The following is a 27,307-nucleotide window of genomic DNA, read 5'->3' as shown; positions in this document are numbered from 1 at the left end:
TGAAAAATAATTTGAAAACTTTAATGATGTTGTTTATATAGTAAAAACATAAAATCTTTTAAATAAGGTACATTCAATTTCTCAGAGCATCTAATATTCAGATAATTTATATTTCATACACTTTCCAACATTAAACAATGGACTACATAATGCATTGTCTATAAAATGATATTACAGCTTATACAGATAAAATTATATTACAAAAACACTCCACACAGGAAGAACGGCAGTAGCTATTAGGAAATGCTACAAACTTTCCATTAAAAAATATATTTTATCTCTTTCATTTGTCATAATAATAAACAGAACATATATTTTTTTCTTTCTAATATTAAGTCTTACACAATTTCCCTTTAGGATGATAATATGTACAAACCTTCTATCTGAATGAATATAAATAGCAAATACTATAATAGTGTTACAGATATATTAGTAACTTTTACAGAGAAAAATATATGGCTTTCTAATAAAAGCCTCCAGCACAGCTAAAATCTCAAAGCTATTTAAATTGGACATTCCCATATTTAGTAAGGCACAATGGAGTCTAGTTTCTTATTTCCAGTTGAATTACTGCAAGCAGTAATAAGGGAAAACATAGTCAGTAGATATTGGACCAGATCTGTCAGTTGGATAAACTATTTGGGGTTTATTGAACTTTGGAGGGAGATGTTAAGTTCTTTCTCCAAAACATAGTTTCTTTTTGTGCCCTGTGGCCAAATCCAGTCCTTGGTGATGAGAAAGAAATCGTTGTACCCCTTGTCAAGTGCCTGAGAAACAGTTTATTCATCCATCGGATCTGGTCCATTGTGAGGAAACAGCCCAATGACCATTTCCGGTTATAAGCAGCTTATTTTGACTGATTGGACCTGGTTCCCTATCATTTCTAAGAAGAGCTTCTGATACAATTTGTACATCGTGAAGCTGTGAAGGAATTTGACGATCTTCTTCAGACTCTGAGTGACAGTTTTGGGAAAGTGGTATGTTTTCAAGTGCTTTAGTGCATGCATTAGGCCCTTCAGGGTGTCTTGGTCGCCATTTTTTATTCTCCACAGGCTGAGCAGCTTCAAGATCTGCTCACTTGATTTGCATGCCTTCATTGTTTTCTCAATGTCTTCTGTTGTGACTTTCTTCCCCGGCAAGCTTTCCATCAAGCTACGAAGCTGCTCGAAGGTGAGATTTGCGTGCCCAATGTGCCGCTGAACACTGCTTTCACAGAGATCGATATCTGCATAAAGCAAAAGCCCAAAGAAAGTTCACATCATGGACATTCTTCTAGTGCCACCACAAAACTACCCTGAGGCAAATGGTTCCCCCAGAGTTTCATAACTTTATTTTAAGGATAACCTTTTCCTTTCTTTCTTTGGAGGGCTTAAGTGATGCTAGCTATTTCTGAGAACTGACATAAATATTATTTTGTGTTCTAATGGGATAATATGCTTTATATATTCTAGATATCCAATAAAGCTGTGTGAAAAGCCCTAATTTTGAAAAGTAATAGTAGAAAATTATAGACACACCACTCTCAGTTTTCTAAGACAAGTCTGAGAAATTAAACCTATAACATTTCAGAAAAATGAAGTATTCAAGTTAGTTATTTTGTAAATTTCATTAGTTGATAACTGACACATGTACTATTTGAAAAGAGTTAGCAACTAGTCTTTAATAAATAGCACCAGAGGATTACCACCACTGAGAAAGAGATCTGAAAACCCAATAATAGGAGGCCAAGGAATGCAGGGATACACATGCCCCAGAGAATATTTCAGTAATGAGCTAGGACATAAACATAAGAGGGAGTAACTAAGATTTCTGTAATGACATGAGTCATTTAGTATCTGTGAGCCCTAAGGCAAGTCAGTCCATCTTTCTGGGCTGAAATGTCTTCATTTATAAAATAGAGATTTGGTCCCTTCTGATTCTAACAGTCGCTGATTCTCTACTTTCCTTTCTTTTTGCTTCAGGGCTAATTATACTTTCAAAGAATACGTTTTGTTTGCCACAAGCAGAAGAAAAGTTTACTCTTTGCATAAGTGAAAGCATTCAGCTGTCAAAGATGTTAGTCTCCTAAAATCTGTTGCCTTGGTTTCAGATGTTTGAGGCCTTGAGGGTAGTGTAGAACTCCTCAGTCATTGAACGACAAGTGAAGAGCAGAATGGGTTTCTCATTGACATTGTCTGCATTATAAAAACTCTCCCTCATTTTTTCTGACATGTCTTCCCATTAAGTCAGAACTCTTTCCACTGTATATCCTAAAGCTTACAGTCCACACTGGATGAAATGTACTTTTCCCTTTTGGATTCTCTCCCATCATAACACACACACACATACACACCCCCGCGCGAGCTCATTCACAGTTTCTAAAGGAGATTCTTTATAGACCTTTGAAATATGAGAGTCCTTGGTTTTAACTAGCCCTTTTCTCCAAGAAGCTCAAACACTTTACAGACTTTATCTCATTAATCCCCACAACATATGCTATTAAAATGGTAATTTGAAAGTAGGCTATATTGTGAGGATTAATGAAAGGGTATCTGTAAGACACTTAGAGGCTCTCAGGAGAGAATTACCAAATAAATACAACTTAGCTTCTTGGTGGAAATGCAAGGTTAAGATTCAAAGTGGTTAAAGAACTTCTAGGTAGGCCAGAGGAGATGGTCATAACACTGCTAAGTGAGCTAATGGCAGATTTCCTGAGGTCTAGTCCTGCATTTGAAATGTACTGGCTCCTCTTTTAGAGTGTTCAACACACTTTAAAAAGAAATCGGTGGGGAGGGGTGGAGGAGGTGAGAATAAAACTTTGCATGACTGCTCTAGGAATAGTATCTACACTATCACTTGGTGAAAGATTTTTCAGTCCAAAAATAATTCCAAAAGGGAAACCATTCACACAACTAAACAAGTACATAGTCTTGTTCCTGTTCTATGATAAATGGGTGTCTTTGATTCCTGATCACTTGTTTATTTCTGGTTGCCATACCTTGGATGATCTTCTTGACCATATCTTGGTCTTTGTTTTGATGTTTCCATAACTTCAGCAGCTGGAAAGTTTGCTCTTGCGAGCTGTGTCGCCGTTTTATCCTCTCTACACTCTCTGCGTTTACTTTGGTGCCAGGCAAGCTGTCTACCAGGACACTTAGCCAGTTAGGGGTAAATTTGGTAGGAACAGCAAACCTGAAGAATGCCTCCTCACACAGGGTGACATCTAAAGGAAGGTGGGAAAACCAAGAAGATTTACTCAACAATTGGATTCTTGGAAGTCTATTGGACAAAAACCAAAATTAAAAAACCAACACAATTGAGTTTTCCAAGACATAATATGCTAAGATGTAAAGATTGAACGAACTTTGGCTGATTTATTCTGTTGGCTGGTCTTAGTGGTAGATTGCCAACCCAACTGGGCTTATGTTCTTTCTAACGTTCTTTTAGGGCATTTTTTTGAGGAAAGGTTAATACATGTCCAATGAGAATGTAATATTGCTATAAATTGTAGCAAAAATTCTATGATTTAATATAAGTATTAATATTCTGTTAAGGGTTTACCTAGTGCTGACAGGATACTTCAAGATCAGTGTCAAAATAAACATAAATCATTGCCTTTAAAGGAGCTTAAAAGGTAATCTGGAATGGTATATTATTTTCTGCACATATACAAACACATAGTTTACCTTTGGGAACAAGGATGGATATAGACATATAAGCATAAATTAAGTGGGAAAATAATCACACACAACAAACATGTCATTTGGAAATGAGGTACAATGGCCTGGGTGTCTACATAGGGTCAGCGTATCCCAGATATTAACAGTTTGTCTTTGGATTCATCAGGCCCGGGTTTGAATCCTGGCTCTGCCATTCACCACCTATATTGAACATGAGCAACCTTCACAATGTTTTTGTAAATATTCAAGTCTTTATAGCAAAGTACTTGGCACATGGTAAGTGCTCAATGAATGATAAAAATAAAATTAAAAAGTGAATTAAGTAAAGAGAATGTTAAAGTTAGAAGTCACTCCTTTTACAACTTCTTCCCTCATTCCATTTTTTTGGATAAGAAAGCAGAAAGGCTAAATGACTTGTCTAAGATTTCTATTACACAGTGAAAGAATGGTGGAACTGGGTTAGAATCTTAAATCTCCCAACTCATATTCCTATGTTTCATATACTTCCTTGTCGTACAAAAAGATGTTTGGGGAGAGTCAAGTTAGTTCATGACTTTGCTTTGTTAAATGCTAAAAGACAGATCATCCTTGGTGTGATGAGCCCTTGGTAGAAAGTCTGTGATTAGTCTAGTGGGAAGAGTGACAGGCTGAGGACACCAACCTGATTAGTGTCATCACCAACATGGATGCATTCAGATAAGTTGAGCTTGGAGCTAGTGACCCTTCTTGAATAAAGAGTTTAAGACAACCAGAGGAAGTTGGAACTTCTGTGCAATAGATGCAGTAATACCATAGGTAACAAAGTCAGTTTTGCATTTCTAATGTGTCACCAGTTTATGTCACTATGCTTCTTAGTTGCCAATTTATACTTTGGCTAATACTATAAATATTCTTAAAAGTGATAAAAATGCATAACTAGGAGCATTGGACTCTGATAATTTGGCCTTAGATATAATCCTTACAACACCCCTTTCCCCATGAGAAAGATTGGATTCAAGTGTGAAAGAGAGAAAGTCAGGGTTTGGAGTGTGATCTGTGAGAGGATGAGGACTTTTTGAAGGATTTTGAGTTGTGGCTTTAGCAAAGATGCACAGAGAATAGTCTTAGCTGGTTAAAATTCAAGACAGAGAAAATATGGTTTTGACTAAGAAGGTGGCCAGAGGGTCTTGTATTCAACTCAGAGGTGGTACAGAGGCTGATAGCTTGAAATATAATTACCTATTCCACATTTTTCAGTTGATTCACTTCTTCCAGAACATATATTGTCATGCGTTGAATTTCCTTTCTGAGTTAGAAGAAGACCAAAAGCACTGCAATTTGTGTGTTTTCTACAGGGTGCTTTAGATGACGTCTCATTTGAGAAGAATCCATCTGGACATCTTCTGCAAACTGTATTTCGCTCTGGGGTTCCTACAGAAAATACCAAGCAATTTAGCAACTTCTTCTCAAAGACTTTCACAGCAAATGCCTCTTAACACAGTTTTGAAAAGACTTTTCTCTTGGGTTGCACAAAAAACTTCAGACATTTTCATTTTTCACTTCATTAGACAGACAGAACAAAACTTCTACAGTTAGCCCCTTAGGCAGGCTCCTCTCCTTGTAATACAAACACAAATCTGTTCTGCAGTTACCTACAAAACACTCACGAAATGTGAGAGGAAAGGAAAGAAGGGTAGGGTGTTCATTAGTCCTGTCTAGGCCGAAGTGTCAGCAAAGTGTTGTTGTCAACCATATTCTTCACAAAATTATTCCTAGAAAATCATGAAGATAACTGCTGTGTAACCGCTGTCATATCATTCTCGAAATCAGTAACCACTGAATGCTGCATCGTTAAATTCCAATCGGTTCCTACTGAAGTTCTCTCTTTCCTGAATCCTAATTGTGAAGCAACTCATAAGTATGCTAACCTTGAGAAGTAAAAATTTACAACATTATAATAAACTTTTGAAGGTGGCAATAAAGTTAGCTACTAACTCAAAAGTGTAAGCTGCAGTTAAGTTCCACAGTAAATGGAAGATGATAAACCGTTTGCTTAAACTGTTGAGTTTTAAAAGAGCACAGTCGTGAAAATTTCAGGGAAGGGTGACTGCAAGGCATTTTATTTCATGGTGGAAAGATACTTGATAAATGTGGAGAAAACATTGGTAGGAAAACTTGAACGAGTCAACAACTAAAGATGCTATTAAAAATAAATACCTTAAAACTTTTGACTCTATTATGCATGGATAGATCATACATTACAGTGTATTTGCATACGAAAATGCCTCCATCTAGTGTAAGCTAGTTGAACAGATTTAGACTTCAATATTCAAATGTAGCTTTCACAGGCCAATTCTGGTTTATGCAAGAGAATAAATACAAAAGGGACAAAGGAAAGCTACAGAAAGTTAATAAACTTCATTTACTAAAAATTCGAATCTCCCACCTTATTGTATCAAAACCAGAGGAAAAAAAAAGAGCAAAATGGTTTGGTTCTAATTTCATCTCCCGAGTCTTCTAAAGGGACTGATGGTGCATTGACCAGTAAAATGACAAAGCGCTGGCGGGACAAAAGAAGTGGGGTGAAAGCAACAGGCCTGACACTTTCACATATTAAATGCCATTTCTAGCATTGCAGTGACAACATCTTAGGAACCACCTTATAAAGAAGTCTATTTTTTTAAGTACTTTCTTACTACAGCCCTCTCCTTAAATGGGATCCAACTCCACACCAAATTCTACAATATAAGCAGAGGTATTTGGGAGGGGATTCCATGGTGTTCGTTCATTGCTAATATTCTGAGAGTAACTGGACTTGGACATCTGGATCCTAGTCTCCCTTTACCAACTGCCACATGTTCTGGAAAGCCAACTTCACAAAGAGGAATCTTGTCATTCTTCAGACACATATTGGCGGGTTGGGTCTTCTCACACATTCCAATGAGAAAATCATAGGCACAAGACATTCTTTCAGGTAATTTAGCCTTTATGGTTCTTTAACAAAAGGAACCCAAGAAAGACAGAAGTAAAGTTTCTTAATATATTTGGAGGCTTTACCTAATGACCTTTCTGAACAGGACTTCCCTCTTTTATAATTGATAGAAATTCTTATAAAAAAAGATTTCTCCACCTAAGTAAACGATATTGCCTTATCAGTATCAGTGGGAACATATAAAAAGTACCATCTGGCAGGCAAAATGTGGAATATCATAATGATGAGAGGAGTTCTGCCTTACAGTTGAGAATGTCACCATGCTAGCCATAAGTAATGACAGAGGAATTATAGAACTGACAAATAGAATGAAGTAAATAAAATATCGAGAGGAGACAATCTGACTTCAACAACGAAAGGAATGGTTATTAAATACTTTTTAGAATAACACCACATAGTCCTTCCTTTCCTTTGGGCTGGAAACCTCTTATTTTCCATGAGAAACTACTCTGTGGGGTTTTAGGGAGGGAGAGGTAAATAAGCCTCACTGTAGTGGCACAAAATAAAATGTGTACCTTTGTCCTAAGTCTTCTGGCGGCCTGCTTACTTCATTCTACCAACAGATTTTCATGTTTATGTGAGAAAAATCCTTGCTATCTCCACTGTTTTTCAAAACTTTAGTTTCCAAGCTGTATAGTTCCTGCTTAACAAATTTTTCTACATACACAACATACTGAATTGAATTAAATGGATTTGTTTTTGTTGGATGGGCTTCCCCTCCTACAACTTGGCTTAGCTTTTGAGTCCCAAAGTATCATTCAATGAAAGCTAGGAATTGCCACCAACTTCTCCCTCAAATACCCATACTAGAGACATTTTAAGGGGCACTCATGCAATTTTCACTTTCTGTGATTAATTTTATAAGATTCACAACTTAGGAAACTTAATAGATTTCAATTTTTGAATATGTTTCCTTTGTATGCCTTTAAACTGAAAGTATTTGTCATTCTAATAATTTAGACTCTGTATACCACAACTTCTGAAAAGTTAAAATAGTTACCAATAATTAGCAACCTCTAAAACCAGTGGTTCTCAACCAGGGGCGATTTTGCCATCCAGGGGACATTTGGAAATGTCTGGAGACATTTTTGGTTGTCTCAATTGGAGGAGGAGTGCTATGGGAATGTAGTGGCTAGAGAGCAGGGATGCTGCTAAACACTCTGCAATGCACAGGACAGCTGCCCACACAAAGAATTATCCAGCCAAAATGTCCATAGCACTGAGGCTGAGAAACACTGCTTCAGAGTAATCAGAATCCATACTGATTACTACTTCCTCCAGAAAAGTAAGCGAAGACTCTTAATTTTCCCAAGCCACGAGAGAATACAGACTACATTGAAGCTTCACAAATGTGGTAGAAAAAAATGTGGGTTGCAGCTTTAAAAGATTCAATGCACATTGGCCTTAACCTATGCTAGTCAAAATGCCAAAGAGAGAAAGTACTTTGTTTATAGACAGGTACTTACTCTTGTCTTGACAATCTGTTTTGTCTAAGATAAAGAATAAGCTCAATGAAGAGATGCCGCTACAGTCTTGATGCTCCCAGATACTCAACTCCCATGCCAAAGAAAGAACTAGCTTTATTTTTAACAATGAAATGCATTTCCCCTAACCATTCTCATTTTTTACATAATTAATTATAACTGCTCATTGGGAGCACTCCAGAGCCTCATTAATATCAGCATAATTACTCTCTTGGTATCAATTAACATTTCTGATGTTTGTCAAAAAGGACTGGAGTTTGAGGCTGTCTATGCCGTCGTGACACGTAGAGGGATATATCAACTATAAACAGTGCAACTCCAAGTGTGTCCCTTTAAAACAGAGCAATCCATCACACGTGTCATTAGAGAGCAATTTGCTGTTTTGGGTTTTGTCACTAAATTGCCCCGTAGTGGCAAAGTATTCCTCTGAGAAATGGTCCTTTGGCAGCAATCCAGACACATAGTACATACCCAGCAGGTTTCATTACCTTTGCAGTTTGCTATCCTGTAATGTCATCAGGACAAAAGCGTTCTCTCAAACTTTCAGGACTGCCTGACTTTGTACGATCCTAATTAATTTTGCCACACGTTGAGTGTTGATACGTACCAACGTGTAGCACTCCAAATCCAGGGGGACAGGTCCTGTGCTTCAAGCAGAACTCGAGCTCAAGGTAGCGCCCTTCCTCGCATTCACACACGCGGTTGTGGGTGCGACTGCACTCCTGCTTGACATACTGCAGCTCTTTGCACACGGGGGTACAGTACAGACACTCGTCACTGGTGTGCCAGCTGTCTGTGTAGTAGTGGTCAGGACAAGGGGCACACACAGTCTTCCGCCTCGCTGTACAGTGCTGTTTTAGGGAGGTGCCAGGAGGACATTTGTCACACATCAGCTGACGAGAGGTTTCTGGGTCATAATGAAGGTACTTTGGAGGAAAGTTTTCCTGGGTGGTCCACTTAATGGAGAGGTCCAGGAACTAGGAAGAGAAAGGGAAATAGTGGCATGTTAGCATGGAAATAGGGTGGTTCTTCTGTGCAAACACATCATTAGACTCTAAAAGTCCTTTACTATCTGAAGCCTCATGCCCTTCCTACCTATTGAACTGCACCATAAAGTAAGTTTAGAAGCCATAATTCTTGCCTTTAGTTGCTTAATCTCCAAGACTAAGATGGCAATGGCAGCAAACATGTTAAGTAAATCTGGCTCATAGATGACTGGAGTGGAAAGCTCATTAGAATAGATATTATTATACTTAGATGCACCACTAAATAACCCATGTGGCTGGACTGACGCTTTATCTCATTGGGCTTCAGATTATCTCTAGATTAGTGAGTTGGAGGAATGAGTGGTTCTCAAGACAGCTATACCAGAATCACCTAGATTCCTTGATAAAAACGTAGATTCCTGGGATTCCCTAACCATTCTGATACCACAGGTGTAGAGTTGGAGCTGGGGGTTTAAAAATCTCCTGCAGGGATTCCAATGTGTGGAGTCCATACTCAATAATTATTCTTTCATTTATTCACTTGACAATAGTTATTGAGCACTTAATATGTGCCAGGCTCTGTTCTGGGCAACTGGGATACAGTTGCGAATAAAACAGTCAAGAAACCCTGCTCTTGTAGAGTTTACAATCCAGTTGGGGGAGTAAGAAAATAAATAACAAATTATAGATAAATTGTATGTTAAAATGTAAGTGTTGCAAAAAATGAGCAAGTAAAAGAGACTGGAAACATGGAGGGGAAGGTGGGGCGATTATAATCTTTAAATGGGGTGGTCAAGTAGCCATATTTAGGACTACATGAAATTTCTCTTTTAGTTTTCCTGTTCTAAGATGTAATGATTCCAAACATATAGTGAAGAGTTGGCAATTACATCAACAGTCGTTCTGAACATTCATTTATTCATGCAACAGATATGCATTGAAGATACCAGGAATATGCTGGTGAGTAAAACAGGATCCCTGTCCCCATGGCGCTTGCAATCCACTGGAAAATTCCTAGAATGTTAAGACAGATATTTCCTCCAGAACATCATATGGTGCAAAATTGACCACTTCTTTTCAGGTTAATTGGGAAAAACTTCAGGGAGCAGGCAGGGTTTCAGAAGTTTCCATACATAATGGCAGAAAGAAGTCCGCAGCAGGAGAAAGAAGATTTGGAGGGCAAGGGTGCTGCTTGGGAGGCGACTCCAACGGGGTCCTCGATCTTGTATTCTAGATCTCAAAAGGTTTCAAGGGAACGTTGAAGTTCTTCGTACTACTTACAAGAAACACACGCTTGGAAGAAACAGTGTTGTTTGTGTGTAGGGGGTGGTTTGTTTGGGTTTTATTGTTTGTTTTTGGTACAGGGATCAACATTGACTATTTTCAGGGTTTGGGGAGGTGGCAGGCCAAACACAATAATTTTTTCCAAACTCTCTTCTTTGCAGAACTCAGGAAATCTCACAGAAACCCCTTGACCTGGGAAAAACATGCCACACTAGGGAAACAGCACTCTCTTTTGAATTAGGAGTGACAAAGGTAAAGAATGGCCTTTTTCATAAGCATTTGGGCATTTTAAGCTAACTAACTTGATTCACTTCTTATTGGAACAGGACAAGCGTCAAGGCTGACTGGACTTAATATGAGCTCATAAACCAGAAGAGAAGAACAAAATGTCTCACTTAGGGCCAAAGACTTTTTAACTGAAAGCAATTTTCAGCGTGCTGGGATGTAAAGGACTCCTAACCAACAAAAAGTAGAATACAGTGCAAAATTGGAGCTGCTTCCGTGGTCTTTTCAAGATACCCTCATGACCTGAGGGTTTCTGGGGAAAGTATGTTCGTGAATTTCCCTGGGGCTTTTTATTGCTTCAGTTGGAGTGGGTCGACATTAAGGCCCACAGGTTTGGTCTGGCTCTTTCACAAATAGAATCTATTTATTCATTCAACACACATGTATTGAGCACCCAATGGGCACCAGGCACTGCAGAAGGAACTTAGCTTACGGTGGTGCACAAAACAAAGATGGTCCTTGCCTTCAAGTTGTTCACAGTCTAGTGAGGAGGCAGACAGCAGAGAAGTGAAGAAATAAATAATTACAAATAACGATCAATGTTTTAAAGGAAACAAAGTAAAATGAAATGACTTTGTTGCTACTTGGGCATTTGAATATATTATGCTACATCTTTCAAGGACCCTTGTTTGGCTCAAGTATTTCTAAAATCTTCCATGCTAAGGAATGAAGTTTTTCTGAGGCAACTTGAAAGGACACACGATAGCAACAAGAAATGGTTTTTTCTCTTGTTGTTCCCTTTCAATACCCGAAAAATCACTTTTGAGGGTTCTGTTGCTTTCCAGAGGCCTACCTCAGGGGTCCAGAGGGACACCTTTGTCTTGCATGTTCCTGCTGAGTGGGCCCCATCCTGGTAGAGCTAGCAGACCTGAGACTCCCCCCACAGCCCAACTTCCCATCTTTCCCCCATCCTATTTCAATGTGGTTCAGTTGTGCCCACTTGTTTATCAGCTGACTCTTTTTCTCCCTAAGAAGTGATGAGAATAGGATGGGAAAACCCCACAGATGGTGCTTGTGTTCCTCACAAGAAGAAGCCACACAAATACAAGATCTGACCAAGGATGCTGATGGAATTTGTATTTCTCTAGGCAGTTGGACATGACACTGTTGGTTTGCTGAAACCATGTTTTGGAAATGAGTTGCCATTTCTTCAAAATACAGGGAAGTTGAGGTGAAAGGAACCCACAGATAAAAAAAATCAATAAGGTTGACTTAAGGATTAGAGAGCAAGCATATTAGTGAAGGTCATTTCGCCAAGGCCACTGCATGGAATTATCATATATATTTTTAAAAAGCGGAAAGCCTTGGGAAACTGCAGACTTGTTTTCAGCCAGTTCCACAGGGCCTCAGTGTTTTATTTGAAAATTTTCCACTTTGGTAAAAAGACAGAACTCTGTGTGGCCAAAATTTGATGTTTAGGTCTCAATTTTTGGTTAGCCCCAATTCCTGTGCAGAATTTCTGGAACCAGTTACTTGACAGATGATGGGCAAGATTAACAGAGCTCTTCATCTCAGTCTTCTCTTTTACTTTATTCTGCTTTTCCTGGAAAAGCAATGAAAAAGATGCCATAGGAGGATGGATCATCTTAACATTGGTTCTATCTCCTTTGCCAGCTGATAATATTTAAAATCTATAAGAGTTCAAAAATAAATTTCTGTGTAAAATGCATACCCACTGATGAACATTTGCAAAAGCTAAGACATACGCATAGGTGTGTCTGCAGAAGCATAAAGTGCTTTCTACAGAAGAAGGTATTCTGTTTTTGGTGTTTTAAGCTTGACTTTTAAAGAAAAATTAAATGGAATTTTCTCTCCATTTTTTCTTTCTTCCTCTTCCCATTCCCTATCCGTTCATCCTTTGGTGTAGACCACTTGTGCTTGAAGGGAATCCAAAAGCCCTCCAATCTAGTGCTTCCCATCAGTCCAGGAATTCTTCCTGAAGCCCCCACGCCTCTTTTCTTGAAAGGACAGTTAAGGCTCCATCTCTAATAGCTTTGTTCTTCTGCTTGCCTTCTATTTTTAATGTTAGACAGTGGTAAAGAATTTTCTATTTCAAACCCAACCATCTTTCCTTATCTATCAAATGTTAGCAGATAATGGTGGTGGGTGGGTTGAATTAGTTGTTCTCTAAAGCCTTTTCTAGCTCTACCATTGTAATATTCTGTGGTTTGACAGAGTTTAATTAGACAATGAACTTGGAAACAAATGTCTTGCTCTTACCTCCCCTCTACTTCCTTGGTCCACTATTTTACTTGTGAAACCCCTTTTTAATGCAGAATTCTCTTTACCAATCTCCATTTTGCGATTCAAGCATGCCTTCCATTCCCTCTGTAAAACCAGCCCATGCCCCAGCATCCTGAATTCTCAGCTACGCCTTCCCCTCTGGCATGGCATCTCCCGTCTGCTCTTACCAGTGGACTTGCACGCTTAACAAAAGTCAGTTGTATGTTTGCTGCTGAATCTCTTTATGCTTGTCGTATTTATGTATCGCATATGCTGTAGTTGTAACTATAGTTAGGTAATTCAATAAATATTATGTATGCCAATAAACATGGGTGTGAAAAAAGAATTGTATTTTCTGTGAAAAGTAAATTGAATGCTTTGGGAATGATTTGACAAAGACGAGCCACAAAAAAAAACCAAAAAACCAAAAACCCTACCATAGAATTTGGGGTAGCTGAGACAATTATAAAAACAAAATGGGTAAAACATCTAGGAAGATTATATAATCAATTTGTTTCATAAATGTCTTTAAGTTCCAAAACTGAAATGCCTGGGGAATACGTTATAGATAAGGGCTTTGTAAGAAAGACAGCATGGGACTCCAGTTAGCAAACACAGATTCCAAGAAAGGCTTTGACCAGATCTCAAAATACAGGTGAATGAATGTTTATTTAAATGTTTTAGGTCAAAATAAAATATTTAAGGTATATGTTTATAATTCTTATTATTAAATGCTTTAACTGATTTTTCAATTAATTAATCACCTCATAGTCCCAAACATATAAAATTTCTAGCAAAAATTCTCCATATTTAGGAAGTAGAGTGATACGGTAATGTCATGTGCAGGCAGCAAAAATGGGAAATATGAAGATGGAATTCTGTTTTGTGTATTCCATTCTAACATACACAAATTAATTCCTACTCTGTGCCAGGCAGTGGACTAAAAAATAATCTTTATAATATTTTGGTTTGTACATACTTTAGGATGTTTTATCATTATCATCATTAAGTTTCCACCAGCTACAAAAATGAGTCTTGGAACAAGTAATTAACAGGTCACAGTAATTAGTGGAGGCAGAATTCAAACCCAGAGCATGTGCCATAGAATACTATTTTTTGGCCAAATCCTTTAACATTTACCAAATGCTCTCACTTATGCTAAAGCCTTTATGCATGGTCCAAAAATAAGCCCTAGAGTGCTAACTTTTCATTTAGACTCAAGAGATAGAGTTAGGAGATCACAAAAGTTAGAAGAGCAACCAAAGCCTTCCCAAAGCCCAGATTAACTGACACTGACTTTTCCTTCTTTGTGCTAAGACTAGCTCTTGTCCAAAGCTACTGTGATGGCAATTTCTCAGATGATAAATGATTTGACTACAGCATTCTACTGGTGTATGCTTCTTCCTAAAGGGCAAAGGAAGAATACACTTCCTCTGGCAAGTTTATTTTTGCATTATGCAATGCAGCCAATCCCATACTAATGGGCTTGCTCTCTGGTATGCAGAACCATGAGTGACCCAGTGGGTTTCCGTTTATGGAAAATTCATTAAAAGGAGCCCACGCAAAGCTTGAAATAACTACTTGGTTTGGGAGTTCCTTTTGTGATCCCTCGTCATGATCTTTGCCGCAGAGAACTATTTGAGGACTATCCAGAGTTAGCTAAACTTCTGGTCAGTTTGGAAACCATGCCATTTTACAGTTCATCTTAGCCAAGAAATAAAACATTCAGGATATATACATGGTAAATTTCCTAAAGATCTCTCGTAGTATAAACTATAAATCTTGTAAAAAAAAACAAAATTATTTTCCCGTGAAGGTTAATTTATTTGATTTTGTGTAGTAGCTCCTTCCTTTTCCCCTCCATTCCTTAAATAATTCATTTATTCACTCATTCATTCAGCAAACACTTATTGAAACAATTACTACTCTCTGGAAATACTGCTAAATGATGGAGTTGAATAAGTTAATGTTCTTATTTCATAGGAACATTCATCTAAAAGCCCAGCCTGATGTAAAATACTCATAAATCACTGCAAAACAATTGGAGGTACAAGAGACGAGAAACAGGATCAAGAAAAATAGGTCAGAAAAGATGGGGGGCTGAAGTTAGACACTGGTAATGGAGGAAAGGAAGGGATAGATATGATATGTTGGCTGATTGCATGGGGAGGGGGTACTAGGAAGAGCAATTGAAGAACATGCCCATGAATTCCAACTATCAGGTACATTGTGTTGCCATTAATTACTGACAGCAGGAGGAGGAGACAGTTGTGGAGAAAGACAGTGAATTTAGTTTGGAACATCTTCCAATTATGAGACTCAGGTGATGATGTCTAGTAGACAACTGGATATACGTATTGGGAATTCAGGACAGAAATGCAGCCAAAGATACAGTTATCAGGGTTATGAGCATATAAATGACTCTAGAAGCAGAGAGGTCAGATAGCATTATCCAAGGATATTGCATACAACTAAAAAGAGACTAAAATGTTAACCTTTGAGACTTATAAACATTTGAAGATGGGATGAAAAAGAAAAGGTAAAAAAAGTAGGAATATCACAGAGAGTTTCAAGAAGAACACTAAATGGATAATGAATAATAAGTTCTAAAAAGTGTACAGCTTGGCAATTAGATCGATGGGAATTAACAAGAGCACTTTCAGCTGGGAACCTGCATACTAGGATTCTAGTCAGTTCGACCACCAGCTTAGTAACGCTTGGCCACCATCTTACCTCTAAAATGAGAATAATCCTTATTTTACCTATCCCTGTACAATTGTTATATTTCACATGAGTAAAGGGACACAAACAAACTTAGTAAAGAATAAGGTTCCAGACAAGTATGAGTCATTAGTACATATGCTAATTATACAGGAGGTGGGAAATGGGGGACATTTTGAATCAGACTCATTTTTGGAGACATTCTGAGGTTTCTTGTTCAGTACAAAGTACTACACCTAAAATGAGCCATAAGTTGATTATCTATCCTGTTTTTAATTGTCTCCAGAAAAAGCATCTCTGACTTGTTTTTAAAATCAGTTTCAGTATCTTCCCAACTGGTATCATTTTCTTGGTCTAGGTCAGATGTTTCAAAACAGTTCCATGGGTTTGCCTAGAGGGCCCAGATGGAAAAGTACTTGTCTCCATACTCTTTAAATGCTCAGGATGATGTCTTATACATAGCAAGTATTCAATATATCTAATTTAATTTTATTCAATTCAATAGATATATTGAATACCTACTATGTTTAATTAGGATTACTGGTGATTATATAGACACATAAATACCCACCATGTAAAGGATAAATTTGCAAGGACAAGCACAAAAATCTGCAATTTTTCTCATCTGTAAAATGATAGTGATGACAGAATTTGCCTAAAGGAAGATTTTTTTAAAGCATCTTTCATCTTGCATAGCATTTTTGCATACTGTTCCATTGGTATTTAGTTTGCATTTTAGAGGCAAATGTATGAAAAAAGCAAGTAGTTCGTTTGAGAGGTTTATCTGCTGCTGCCAGTTCCCCACCTGAGGGTCTACCACCCTTAATAATTTCACAATAGCCAGTTGTTTGGCTGAGGATCATGTCTCTAGGTAAGGAAGTAAGAGCAAATGAATTAAATCTGTTCATCTCTACAGAACTGATTTGCTGCCAACAGCTTTGGCTAGGCAAAGAGGGAAAAGGAAATACAAGCAATTATGATTTATTAGATGAATCACTGTGCCCAATTCTACACTATTTTGCTTCCCTTGGGGCTGAAGAACTATCTCTGGGTAAAATTTAACTTTAAATGTCATTTTTTTTTGTTCCCTTCAGAAGTTTCCTTTAGTTGTTTGAAGGCTTTTAAATTAATTAGCGGTACCTTGTTGATGTTTGGAATCAACCAGAATTGTCAGGATAGATTTGCTTATGATGCTTTCGCTGCCTCAGAGGAGTTTTACAGAAAATTAACATTTGATAGATTAACAAATGAATGAGAAAAAGTTTCTGAGAAAAGAGAACTTGTAATACAGGTAAACACTTCATACTTTCCAAGGAAGATATGTAGAAATCGCCCATATTTTGGCTCCCAGATTTTAATATTTCTTCTCTTACATTTCTGTTAATCACCAGATTTGAGATATAACATCAATTCTGAAAACCTCAAGTCAATAGCAGGGCTGGTTGCAATTTTCCTTAGAATTATGTCTATTTGGGCCCACTTGACAAGCAAAAGGGCGGCACCACTACTTCCAAGTTATCCAGCTACAATTCCTAGCATTCTGAGCTCAGAACTGGCAATACATTTTTGTACGTTGATATTTTTGAACATCAATTTTGAAGATAATACATTGCTCACATCATCTTATGAATCTCTTTTGGTTGCTAATGACCTGGATTGAAGCCCAATCAATATATGGTTAAGGGCAGCTGATGAGAGAAAGTTAGAAAAGAAAAGCCAGGGGCCGGCCCCGTGGCTTAGTGGTTAAGTGCGTGCGCTCCGCTACTGGCGTCCCGGGTTCGGATCCTGGGCGCGCACCGACACACCGCTTCTCCGGCCACGCTGAGGCCGTGTCCCACAAACAGCAACTAGAAGGATGTGCAACTGTGACACATAACTGTCTACTGGGGCTTTGGGGAAAAAAAAAAAGGAGGAGGATTGGCAATAGTTGTTAGCTCAGAGCTGGTCTTCCTCAGCAAAAAGAGGAGGATTAGCATGGATGTTAGCTCAGGGCTGATCTTCCTCACAAAAAGAAAAGAAAAGAAAAGCCATGGTGGTTATGAAATGGAATAGGAACTAGAACTAGAAATAGAATAAAACAGCACCTGAGTTAAACATGCAGACATTTACTGTGTGCCTACAATGTGGGAAACATCATACTAGAAGCCCTGGGTGATATAGTGAATAATAATAGCTTAATATATTATAATACTATTATAGTATACTCTATACTAAGCCTTTTCTTCACATGCTATTATCATCCATCCCCTTCAACCACCTTTGAGGAGATAGGATTATCCCCACTTTATAGATGAAGAAATTGAGTCTCAGAGAAGTCGAGTGACTTGTCAAAGATCACAGAGCTAGTACACATTCGAGCTAGGATTCAAATCCAATCCTGTCTGAACCTAAGCCTTTAACAACTGACTCTTCCCTCTGGGGACTTGCAGTCTTATGAAGGAGATAGGTGTATAAATGATCGACTACAATACAATGTAAAATTCAATAAGATCTTTTAATTATCTATCTAATCCATCTATCTATCCATCTCCCTATCTATCTGCCTTCCTATCTATCTATCATCCCATCCATCCATCCATCCATCCATCCATCATGCTAAATAAATTCTTCTCCCTCTCTTGTCCTGAAATGCAATAGTTCACACAGTCTTTCTGGAAGACGGTCCTGTACGATTGAGCAATCAGTTGCACTTTATACTAAGCAATAGCTTCATAGCAATGCCCCCCTTGAATGTGCTCTCCTTTCCTTTCTGCCTTACTCTTCCTTTGCTCACTCCTGCCTCCCTAGGATTACATGTGCACTTTCTAATAAGGTACTAAAACACTAGCGTTTGCCTCATGCTGTTTCCTAAGGAATCTGGGCTTAGAACTCATGTCCAGTAAGGAGGCCACGGCATTTAATTTCAAAAGATAAAAATGTGGTGACCCCCTGGAGCTGCAGGGAGAGCTGAGAAAAGGATGAAAATACATTGGCAACACTTTGCCAACAGTTCCACCCTCCTGAGCCCCATCCTGGGACATTCTTAACCCCAGCAGAGAAGAGAACTCTGGGTTGAAGGCATCCACAGAGGCTCTGATTTATGGATATTTTTCACTGGACTCAGCTACTAGAAATAAGCTCCTATAGGGCAGAAAAACTTCTCAGCTAGGTAATCTTAGGGAAAATTACTTAACTTCTCTTAACCTTAGTTTCCTCATCTGTAAAATAGACACTAATCTCTGCATCATAGGATTTTTGTGAAATATTATGTGTGGTTTTCATATATGATACAGATTCTAAGACTGCTTAGTGTCTTTCTGTTTTATGGTTTCTTTCTTTTAGCTTAGCTTAAATAGGCAGAAGTTGTTCTGATGAAAGACGAAGATGAGTGAACCTCTATAAAGGAAGGGTCCCCTGGAAGTGATGAAGAGAAAAACATGATCCCTGATCCCTTACTCTCACAGAATAGGGTGTTTGATTTAGAGTCTACTGTTAAGCATCTGTTGACCTTCCCACTTTGCAGCCCAGCTAAGTTTTTATGTAATCTCAGTTCCTTAAATTTTGAATTTTCAGCAGAAGAAAGAAGTGGTCTTCCTGATGAATCCTTCAACAATACCTTTGATGAAGAAGGAGTTTAAACCAATCATAGATTTTAGTCATTTCTGATTTTTAAATGCTCTTTGCAGTTACTGCCCCTCGATGATCAGAGATATAACCTGGGTTTGCCTACTGTATCAGTCAGGACTGCTGGGTTTTATGCTGTGCTAATAACCAACTTCAAAATCTCAGTAGCTTAAAAATAACAAAGGTTTACTTCTCATTCATGCTATAGTCCCTAGTGCGTCCACTGAAGGCTGTTAGCACTGTCCTCTGTCCAGGACCTAGGATGATACAGCAACTAATATCTGGAACATGGCTGGTTTGCTGTGGAGGAGGGAAAGAGAAAAAAAATTTGGGGGATCATATATTGACAATTAAGTGCTCTAATTTGGAAGTAACATATCATTTAACTCACAAGTCATTGGCCACAACTATTCACCTTCCCTGCCCCGCATCCTCACCAGAAGGAGGCGGAGAAGTATAATCTTACCATGTTTCCGGAAGGGAGGAGAACTGAGAACAATTTACAAACAGCATTAAGAACTACATCATCACTCAATAAACATCACTCACATTTTCTGGTTGACCTTTATTTTAGCACAATCTAGTTGATTTTTTTTCTTTTTACTGAATGTTAAAAGAAGAGATGGTGGGCGGGGGTGGTGGCCTAGTGGTGTAGTGGTTAAGTTCGTGTGCTTCGCTTCAGCAGCCCAGGGTTCTTGGGTTCAGATCCCAGGCTCGGACCTACACACCGCTTAAGCCATGCTCTGGCAGGATCACACATACAAAATAGAGGAAGATTGGCACAGATGTTGGCTCAGGGACAATCTTCCTCGAGCAAAAAGCGGAAGATGTTAGCTCAGGGATAATCTTCCCAACCAAAAAAAAGAAGAGACAGGGAACAGAGAGTGTGGGAGCAGAGGTTTCTGTCTATCAGGCCGGTGTAGTACAGTGTAGTATTCAAGTATAGTTTTCAATGGTCCTGCCACCCTAGCCATTATCATGCTTATCTGCCTGAAGGTTTGACATTTATTCCAAAGAACCATGTGCAGTTGTCAATTCACAACTTCCTTGTGAATATAAATTCAAAGAAAATTCTGCTCGATGAGTCTAAGGAGATTGCTAGTGACCATAATTATACCTCTTTAGTAAGTCCTGAGGGAATGTCTCAAACCTGGCTTCTTAACTAAACAGAATATGAAAAATACGCACATTAATGACTTCTATGCATACTAGTTAAAAAGAAGAAGGCCCTGTTTCAGAATGAGAAAAGAGTTTTGGATTTAAAACAATAACGTGTGATCCTAAAACAAGTAAGTCTTACTACTTCAAAGTAGGTAACATTTCAAAAACTGCTTCCTCTTGGGATCCCATTGACTTAAACAGAATTTCTTACATATGAAACCAGGTGAAAAGAAGAAACTTCGACAACTGCAAAACAGATTTTTTAAAAACGTTCCTTTAGGATAATTTTTTTCATAGGTAAATAAGTTCATTTAATTTTTGCATGTTTGGAATATTAAATGGTATAATCAATTTTTTTTAATTCACTTTTTAATGACAAAAGCTTAAAACTAAAGCAGACCTTTCACATATCACCCGGCCCAAAACCCCTATTTTAGAGATAAGTAAAGTAAGACTCAGAGAAGTGGAATCACTGATTAGACCTTAGAGTCTAAGGCAAATCTGAGAAATTAGATCCCTTGCTTCTTGTCTGCTTCTGCAGAAGTCTTACTGTCACCAAATCCCACAGTTGAATTCCTAAATTATATTTAATTTATTGGTGGTGTTGGTGCCAATTGATGGGGGGGGACACTTTCTAAAGACTAGGATCCTGATATCCATATTTTCTAAGAATAAAAGAAATGGTTTTTTCGAACAAGAAAGTAACATTACATGGCAAAGGAACTGAGGTTTTGGATCAAAGACCAGAGAAGAAAATTGAATTTACCAAAGGCAGTCACAAAGCTTAGATGAATTACTGTCTTGTTTTAAATCTAAATTCATCTTGACACCTATTTTATAGTTGATTATTTAAGAGGCTCTTTTAGAAAATGCTTCCAAGGCACAGACTAAATTGAAGTGAAAATCCTAAGGCTATTCTTTTTATTTTTATAGAAGATATTTCAAGGAAATTAAACACCGTTTTCACAGTATTAAAACTATAATTTTAGAGACGAATTTTTTTTTTTTAATTGCAATAAGAAAGTAATAAATCAAGGCTATTAGGAGCACATTACTTTTTTAGAAGGGCTTCAGGAAGAACATTTCATTTCCTCCTGCATCCTCTATCCATTTATGGTCTGGCTGATTCAGGTGCTTCTGAGAAATTGGGGTGAAAAAAAATCTACCCAACCACCTGGGAAGTTATGTCACCTTGTAGTTGGGCGAAACCATTTTAGTGTGTCTGCAGACTGTTCTGGCCTTTGGAACATTCATTTAGAGAGGCCAGGTAAATGTCAGAGAGAGCAGGTCCCACACAGCTTCTTACCTAATGGTTGTAACACTATTTTTATCCCTTACAACTGTCTAAAAGGATTCCTTTTTTAGACTTTCTATGCTAGTTACCCCAAAATATTCTGTGGTAGTGAGTTCCAAAAACTAATTACATGTCACATAAAAATACTGTCCTTGTATCTATTTCAAGTTGGCTATATACCTCACTCTTTCTTCTTGCATAGATAGTTTACAGATGTTGCTAGGATTTCCGATTCACTAGTTCCGGCTATTGTGGGTTGCTAAGTTTTATTTTGATTTTTGTTTTCTTTTCTAAACATGGCTGCTATTACGGTTCATATTTGCATTTTGTTTACCAGACTATCAGTGTCAGAAATGTGCTTCCTTCTCTCCTATCTTGCCGTGTAAAATCATCCTTCCTTATGATTTTAAAAACTCACTCTATGTCATGACCCAGATTTTCTTAATCTCCAACCCAGGCTTCTGCCCATCGAACTTTTTTGAACTCAAATGCCTACTTGACATCTCCATTGGTATATTTTACAAACATATAAAATTTATCAAACCATAAATGAACACTTGATGCCCGAACCAACCAGTTGAGAAGGTTGGAAAGTGGGTTCAGCTGAACTTAGGTAGCATCTCCAACAGTCAATATATGAATCTGGTTCATTTTTGTTGCTTGATTAAGAATGAGCCTTCATGAAGGTACTAATATGAACCATCATAATATAAATGTGCAAAAAAATATTTAAAATATTCATCAGGTGGGTAGGGTATTATATTTTGAAAGAGATCAAAGCCAACATTAGAATGTTAAATCTCTGGCAGTGAGCCAAACCTATTGGAACATGGGTGGAAACTGCTGGTAGATTATACGGCACACCCTAGCAAATCTCACCATAGCTCCTTTGACTCAGCAAACACACATTTAATGTCAGGCACTGTGGACACCTGGGGGCTACAAATGTCAATAAGATGAAAATCTATGTTTGCAAAGGGCTCATATTTTGTCTACCACAGGGGTGACGCCATCCTCTAGAAGTTCTGGAAATGTGTGGGGGATTCCTGTTGTCACAATAACTGTGTGCTGCAAGATGTCCTGAATGATCAAGAATAAGCTCATGTCCCACCCACTTTTCAAATGTCCTAGTCACAACTGATATAAGTGATCTAAGTAAAAAAAACCCACTAGATCCTAACTCCATTTTATATCTACACAAAGTGGGTTTTGTACGATTTTTATATGTACTGAATTTCGAGGAATTTAAGAACATAAAATTTGATAGAATATTGTACGTTGTTTTGTTAAAACTTTAGCCAGATTTGTTCACCATTTCAGAAAATTATAACACCAAAGCCAACACCTATCATGGTTTTGAGCCCCACTGTGACATGTGGTCTCCAGTCTCTGTTCCTCATGGTCTGTTCATGGCAATTCTACATAAAGATGCTGCCATCCCTTACTTCATTATGTCTTCTAGCGAAGCTTATTTGATTATAAATTATTTCCTTTTATTTCTCCTTTATAGTATAGTTATGCCAATATGTTGATTTTTTAAAATTATGCGTGTAGGTAAAATACATGTACTCTAACGTATATTTCAGGAGAGCAAGAGGGTTGTAACAAAGGATTTATTTTAAAAGTGCACGGAAGAAGTCTGATATGATTGAGAACTATTGCCCTACAGGGTGCAACCAACAAATACATTGATAATTTGGGCTTCTCTGCTCCATAGCAGCAACATAAGTGGCAGCCAAGCATCATTAGTCAAGGCCTTGAATAATGCAAACATAAATTTTTATAAGATTACTCTTTCTCTTCAATATATCTCCCAGTCCTCTTTTTTGTTGGGCTGCAAAGGAGAAACTCAGGCTAAAGGAAATGCTATTGGTTAATGAGATGGTAAAGAAAATAAAGCTTTTCACAGAAAGCTTTCATGAAATGGCAACATGAAGGCAGTGGGGCTGAGGGTTGCTTAGAGCAAGACCCAGCAGACAATTTAGCGCATAGGAGAGCAGGAACATTTGAGTGTGTGTATAGTGCCCCTTTGATAGACAATGCCATAGCTCTCCTTCCAGAACTAAGTGGATAAAACATCTAGCACAGAATGCTTTCTTCCCCAGCCAATGGAATTTGACAACTGTGGTGTTAGCCTAAGAAGTGAAATTAAAGACCAGATTTAAATTCGGAGTTGTGCTGAAGGTTATTAGGAGACAGAGGCCATGAAGGTTGCTAGGGACAGGGATGAGGACTGTTTTGGACTGAGTATAGGTCAGATTCTCCTAGAAACTTCAGAATGATTATTCTTTTAAAATAAACAAACAAACAAAAAGGCTAGACAAATACACACACTCAACCACTAGGGGAGGGGAAGAAAACCAAAATAAACGACGACAAAACAACAAAAAATCAGAAAGAGCATCCTGAAGGAGGACAGACGTACCAGGCAGTTGTCCTAAGAAAAAACATCTACTGCCCCCCACTCCTTCACTCCCACCCCCCACAGCAGGTTCTAGTATTGTAACATTAACTCAGAGCTTAGCTTTGAGAAGGCCAATGGATGATTCTGGCACTCCATGATGGGAAGTTTCAGCCACCAGTTAAAATCTAGGCCTAGGCCAGAACGTTCTCAGTGTATCAGGAGGCTCTGGGGAAACCACGAACGAAATGACTTGGCGATGTGACTTCCTCACCTTGCAGAGCAGGTCTCTGCTTAACTACATTACTGAGCATTCCAGAAAGCCCAGGACTATGGCATTAGTGATTACACCCCTCACTGCTTGCCTACCAGCAAATCCTCTGCTCTCACAAAAAGAGTAGAATTCCACTTTGCCACGGAATTTTACCTTCTCCCACTTCTTAGGTCCGGGACACCTTGACTTTATCTCCAATGATGAAACATTCTACTCCTCCTTCAAGGTAATAGTGGTCATCTCTCCTTCCTTTGAGCATCATCAGCACTTCGTTTACATAATTCACTTGGTTCTAGATTGTCCTACAGTTATCTGTGAGCATAATGCTAGAAGCTAGTGTTCATACAGAGCAGGATCTTTATGTGGTTATCTGGCCTGAGTGCATATCATTATCTCTATTTCATAGAAGAAAAAACTAAAACTCCAAAGAGATGTAACTTGCCCATGGTCATTTTTCAATGTGGTGGTACTTTAAGTGGTGGTTCCGGAATCTGAATTTTGGTCCAACTGATAACTACTGCTCTGCAGCATCCCTTACAAGGTCCTGGAGAGCAGGATCTTTTAGATTCCCAGTCACCCAGTACTCCCCCTTGTTACTCTCATTATACATACAATTTCTTGTCCAATATCTGCCTTCTCCATTAGGCTGTGAGGTCCATGGGGACAGGAATGGTGTCCGTCTTGTTTTCCACTCTGTCCCTAGTACCTAGTGGCATGCCTGGTACAAAGGACTAAATACCCGCAATGTTTCCAGTTTCTAGAACTGCAACTCAGTATTAGCAAAAGGGCATTTGGACTCTTTATGTCTAAGTAAAAAGTGTCTACTTCCAATTATTTATAAAATAAAATCAATCTCAGAAATTACAGAGAAGGAAAGAGAACTCTTTCCTATTTAAGTATTTACTATGTTCAAGACACATAAAGTCTTCTCTTTTGATAATGCTGTATCATCCACAATTGGTTATTTATCCACATATCTATCTCTCTATGCAGACCACATAACAAAACATTTGTCTATCTATTATTTAGGAACACTTATTATTAGGTACATACATTATTTAGTAGAAATCCTGAAATTTAAAAGTCACAGATAATATGGTTATTATTAATTAAATCTTTGACAGAATACAAAGGACAAGGAAGAATAAAGTATTCTTGTATTAATAGTAAAATTATTTATACTAGCCAAACACGAGAATGATTAAATCAATTGTGGTATATGCATACAATGGAATACCATACAGCAATGAAAATGGATGAACTATTGTACATCCAACAGTGAAGATGATCTCACAACAGAACCTTAAGTGAAAGTAGCTAGACACAGAAAAGTGCATAAAGTCCATTCATAGAAAGTCTAAATACAAGCAAAACTCATCTATGGGGTTAGAAGTCAGAATATTGATTACTCTGGCTATGGACATAGCAGTGACAGGTAGTGAGCCCAGGGAGATTCTAGGGTACTGGTAAGGTAGTATTTCTTGATCTGCGTGCTAGCTCACAAGGGTTCACTTTGAGAAACCTCACTAGGCATTTACGATTTGTGCAATTCTCTATGTGTATTATGTTTTAATAAAAGTTTACTTTTTAAAAAGTTCTTCATAGTATCCATATTGGTGGAGTTATTTTATATATTTTATGCATGTAGTGGTAGATAAGATTAGCATACTTATGTGTGGACTCCTGCCCAACCTACCTTTTCTTTAGTGACTTTGCTATTTATTTACTTATTTATGCTTGTGTATCCTGGGAACTAATTGGAACACTTCCTAGCCTTCCACTCACTATTTGTGGGCTGGGCATTGAAATTCAAGCATTTACTCCAACATGTTCAAAACACATATGTGGTTTAAATATGGGTTTTCCTATCTTTTTGTGAATGTCTGATTCATACCTCAACGTATTCCACACTCTAGTGACATAACATACAAATCTTATTAACTCAGTCAAAAACCTAGATCAAAAATAAAAAAGCTAAACTAAGTCACAGAGTCTCCTTTCTCTTCCAAATACGTTAAAAATAACTTTTAGCCTATTTAGTGCTGAACTTCAATTATTTAAATATATTTTAGAACATAATTAACATTAACCCACCAATATTTTCCACCTTATATTGAAGTTAAGAACTGGAATTACCCATTTTAATAATAAAATTTTATCAAAATGTTAAATTGCACCGTTAAGAAGTCTGTGTGTGTGTGTGTGTATGATCTTTTCTCTCGTGCCAATTATTCAAAATTTCCCATAATATTTGCTTAAGTGGGGAATGAGCCTAATGATGTATCACATCATATTCATTACATCCAAATTTTATCCTAATTTTAATAGTTTTAAGAAGACTGGCATCTCCTCCCAACTTACTCTGATTCTAAGGGACCACTTTAGTGCTAACAATAATAATAATAATATCCAAGTTAACTAAGCAAAGATGTATGAACTACATGAGGGTGTTAATAATCTGAGATGAAGACAGTAAATGAAATGAATAAAAATCATTCAAACAAAAAAGGCCTAGAGCTCCTCTCTCTTCTCCATAAACCCAGCAGGAACTTTCCAGTGTAAAGGGATACCCTAGGAGAAGCACGATTAGCTTGAAAGAGATCTCCTGTTTCAACGTGACCTCAAATCTTTCCTGGAAGAGGGAGCAAGTTGAGCTTTGCCCCCATCGACCTGCGGGGAGGTCCGGAGACCGGGAAGCGGGCAGCCTCCCCAGGCGCCCGGGGCAGCAGCGCCGGCGTCCCCGGGCTGGGACTTACCACGAGCGCACAGCACAGCAACTTGTTCATTGTGGTCCCCGGGAAACCTCAGGCGCTCGGAGGCGGCGGCGGCGGCGGGGCGAGCGCTACGGTGCGTCTCCGCAGCCCGTGCACTCATCACGTTATATATAGCGTCCCGGCAACAGGAAGTATCGGCTTGGCTTTGATCATTCATTCCCTATCTGGACCAAACTTTGCACCTTTC

At 38.2% G+C, this 27,307-nt stretch overlaps 1 protein-coding gene across 1 annotated transcript; it reads right to left on the bottom strand.

The window, feature by feature from the left end:
- Nucleotides 1-27,307, bottom strand: TNFRSF11B (TNF receptor superfamily member 11b). The gene is made up of 5 exons (XM_004431118.3): nucleotides 27,103-27,307; nucleotides 8,722-9,091; nucleotides 4,878-5,069; nucleotides 2,978-3,202; nucleotides 1-1,225 (listed from the first exon to the last, which is right to left on the bottom strand). The coding sequence occupies exons 1-5, from the start codon at nucleotides 27,130-27,132 to the stop codon at nucleotides 837-839; spliced, it is 1,206 nt and encodes a 401-aa protein (XP_004431175.2). The 5' UTR covers nucleotides 27,133-27,307; the 3' UTR covers nucleotides 1-836.

Source organism: Ceratotherium simum, chromosome 23 (assembly GCF_057802395.1).
Source record: "Ceratotherium simum simum isolate JZ-2026a chromosome 23, ASM5780239v1, whole genome shotgun sequence".
Taxonomy (NCBI): Eukaryota; Metazoa; Chordata; class Mammalia; order Perissodactyla; family Rhinocerotidae; genus Ceratotherium; species Ceratotherium simum.
Note: the sequence above shows the minus strand (reverse complement) of the source record. Positions and strands in the feature narration are given on the sequence as shown.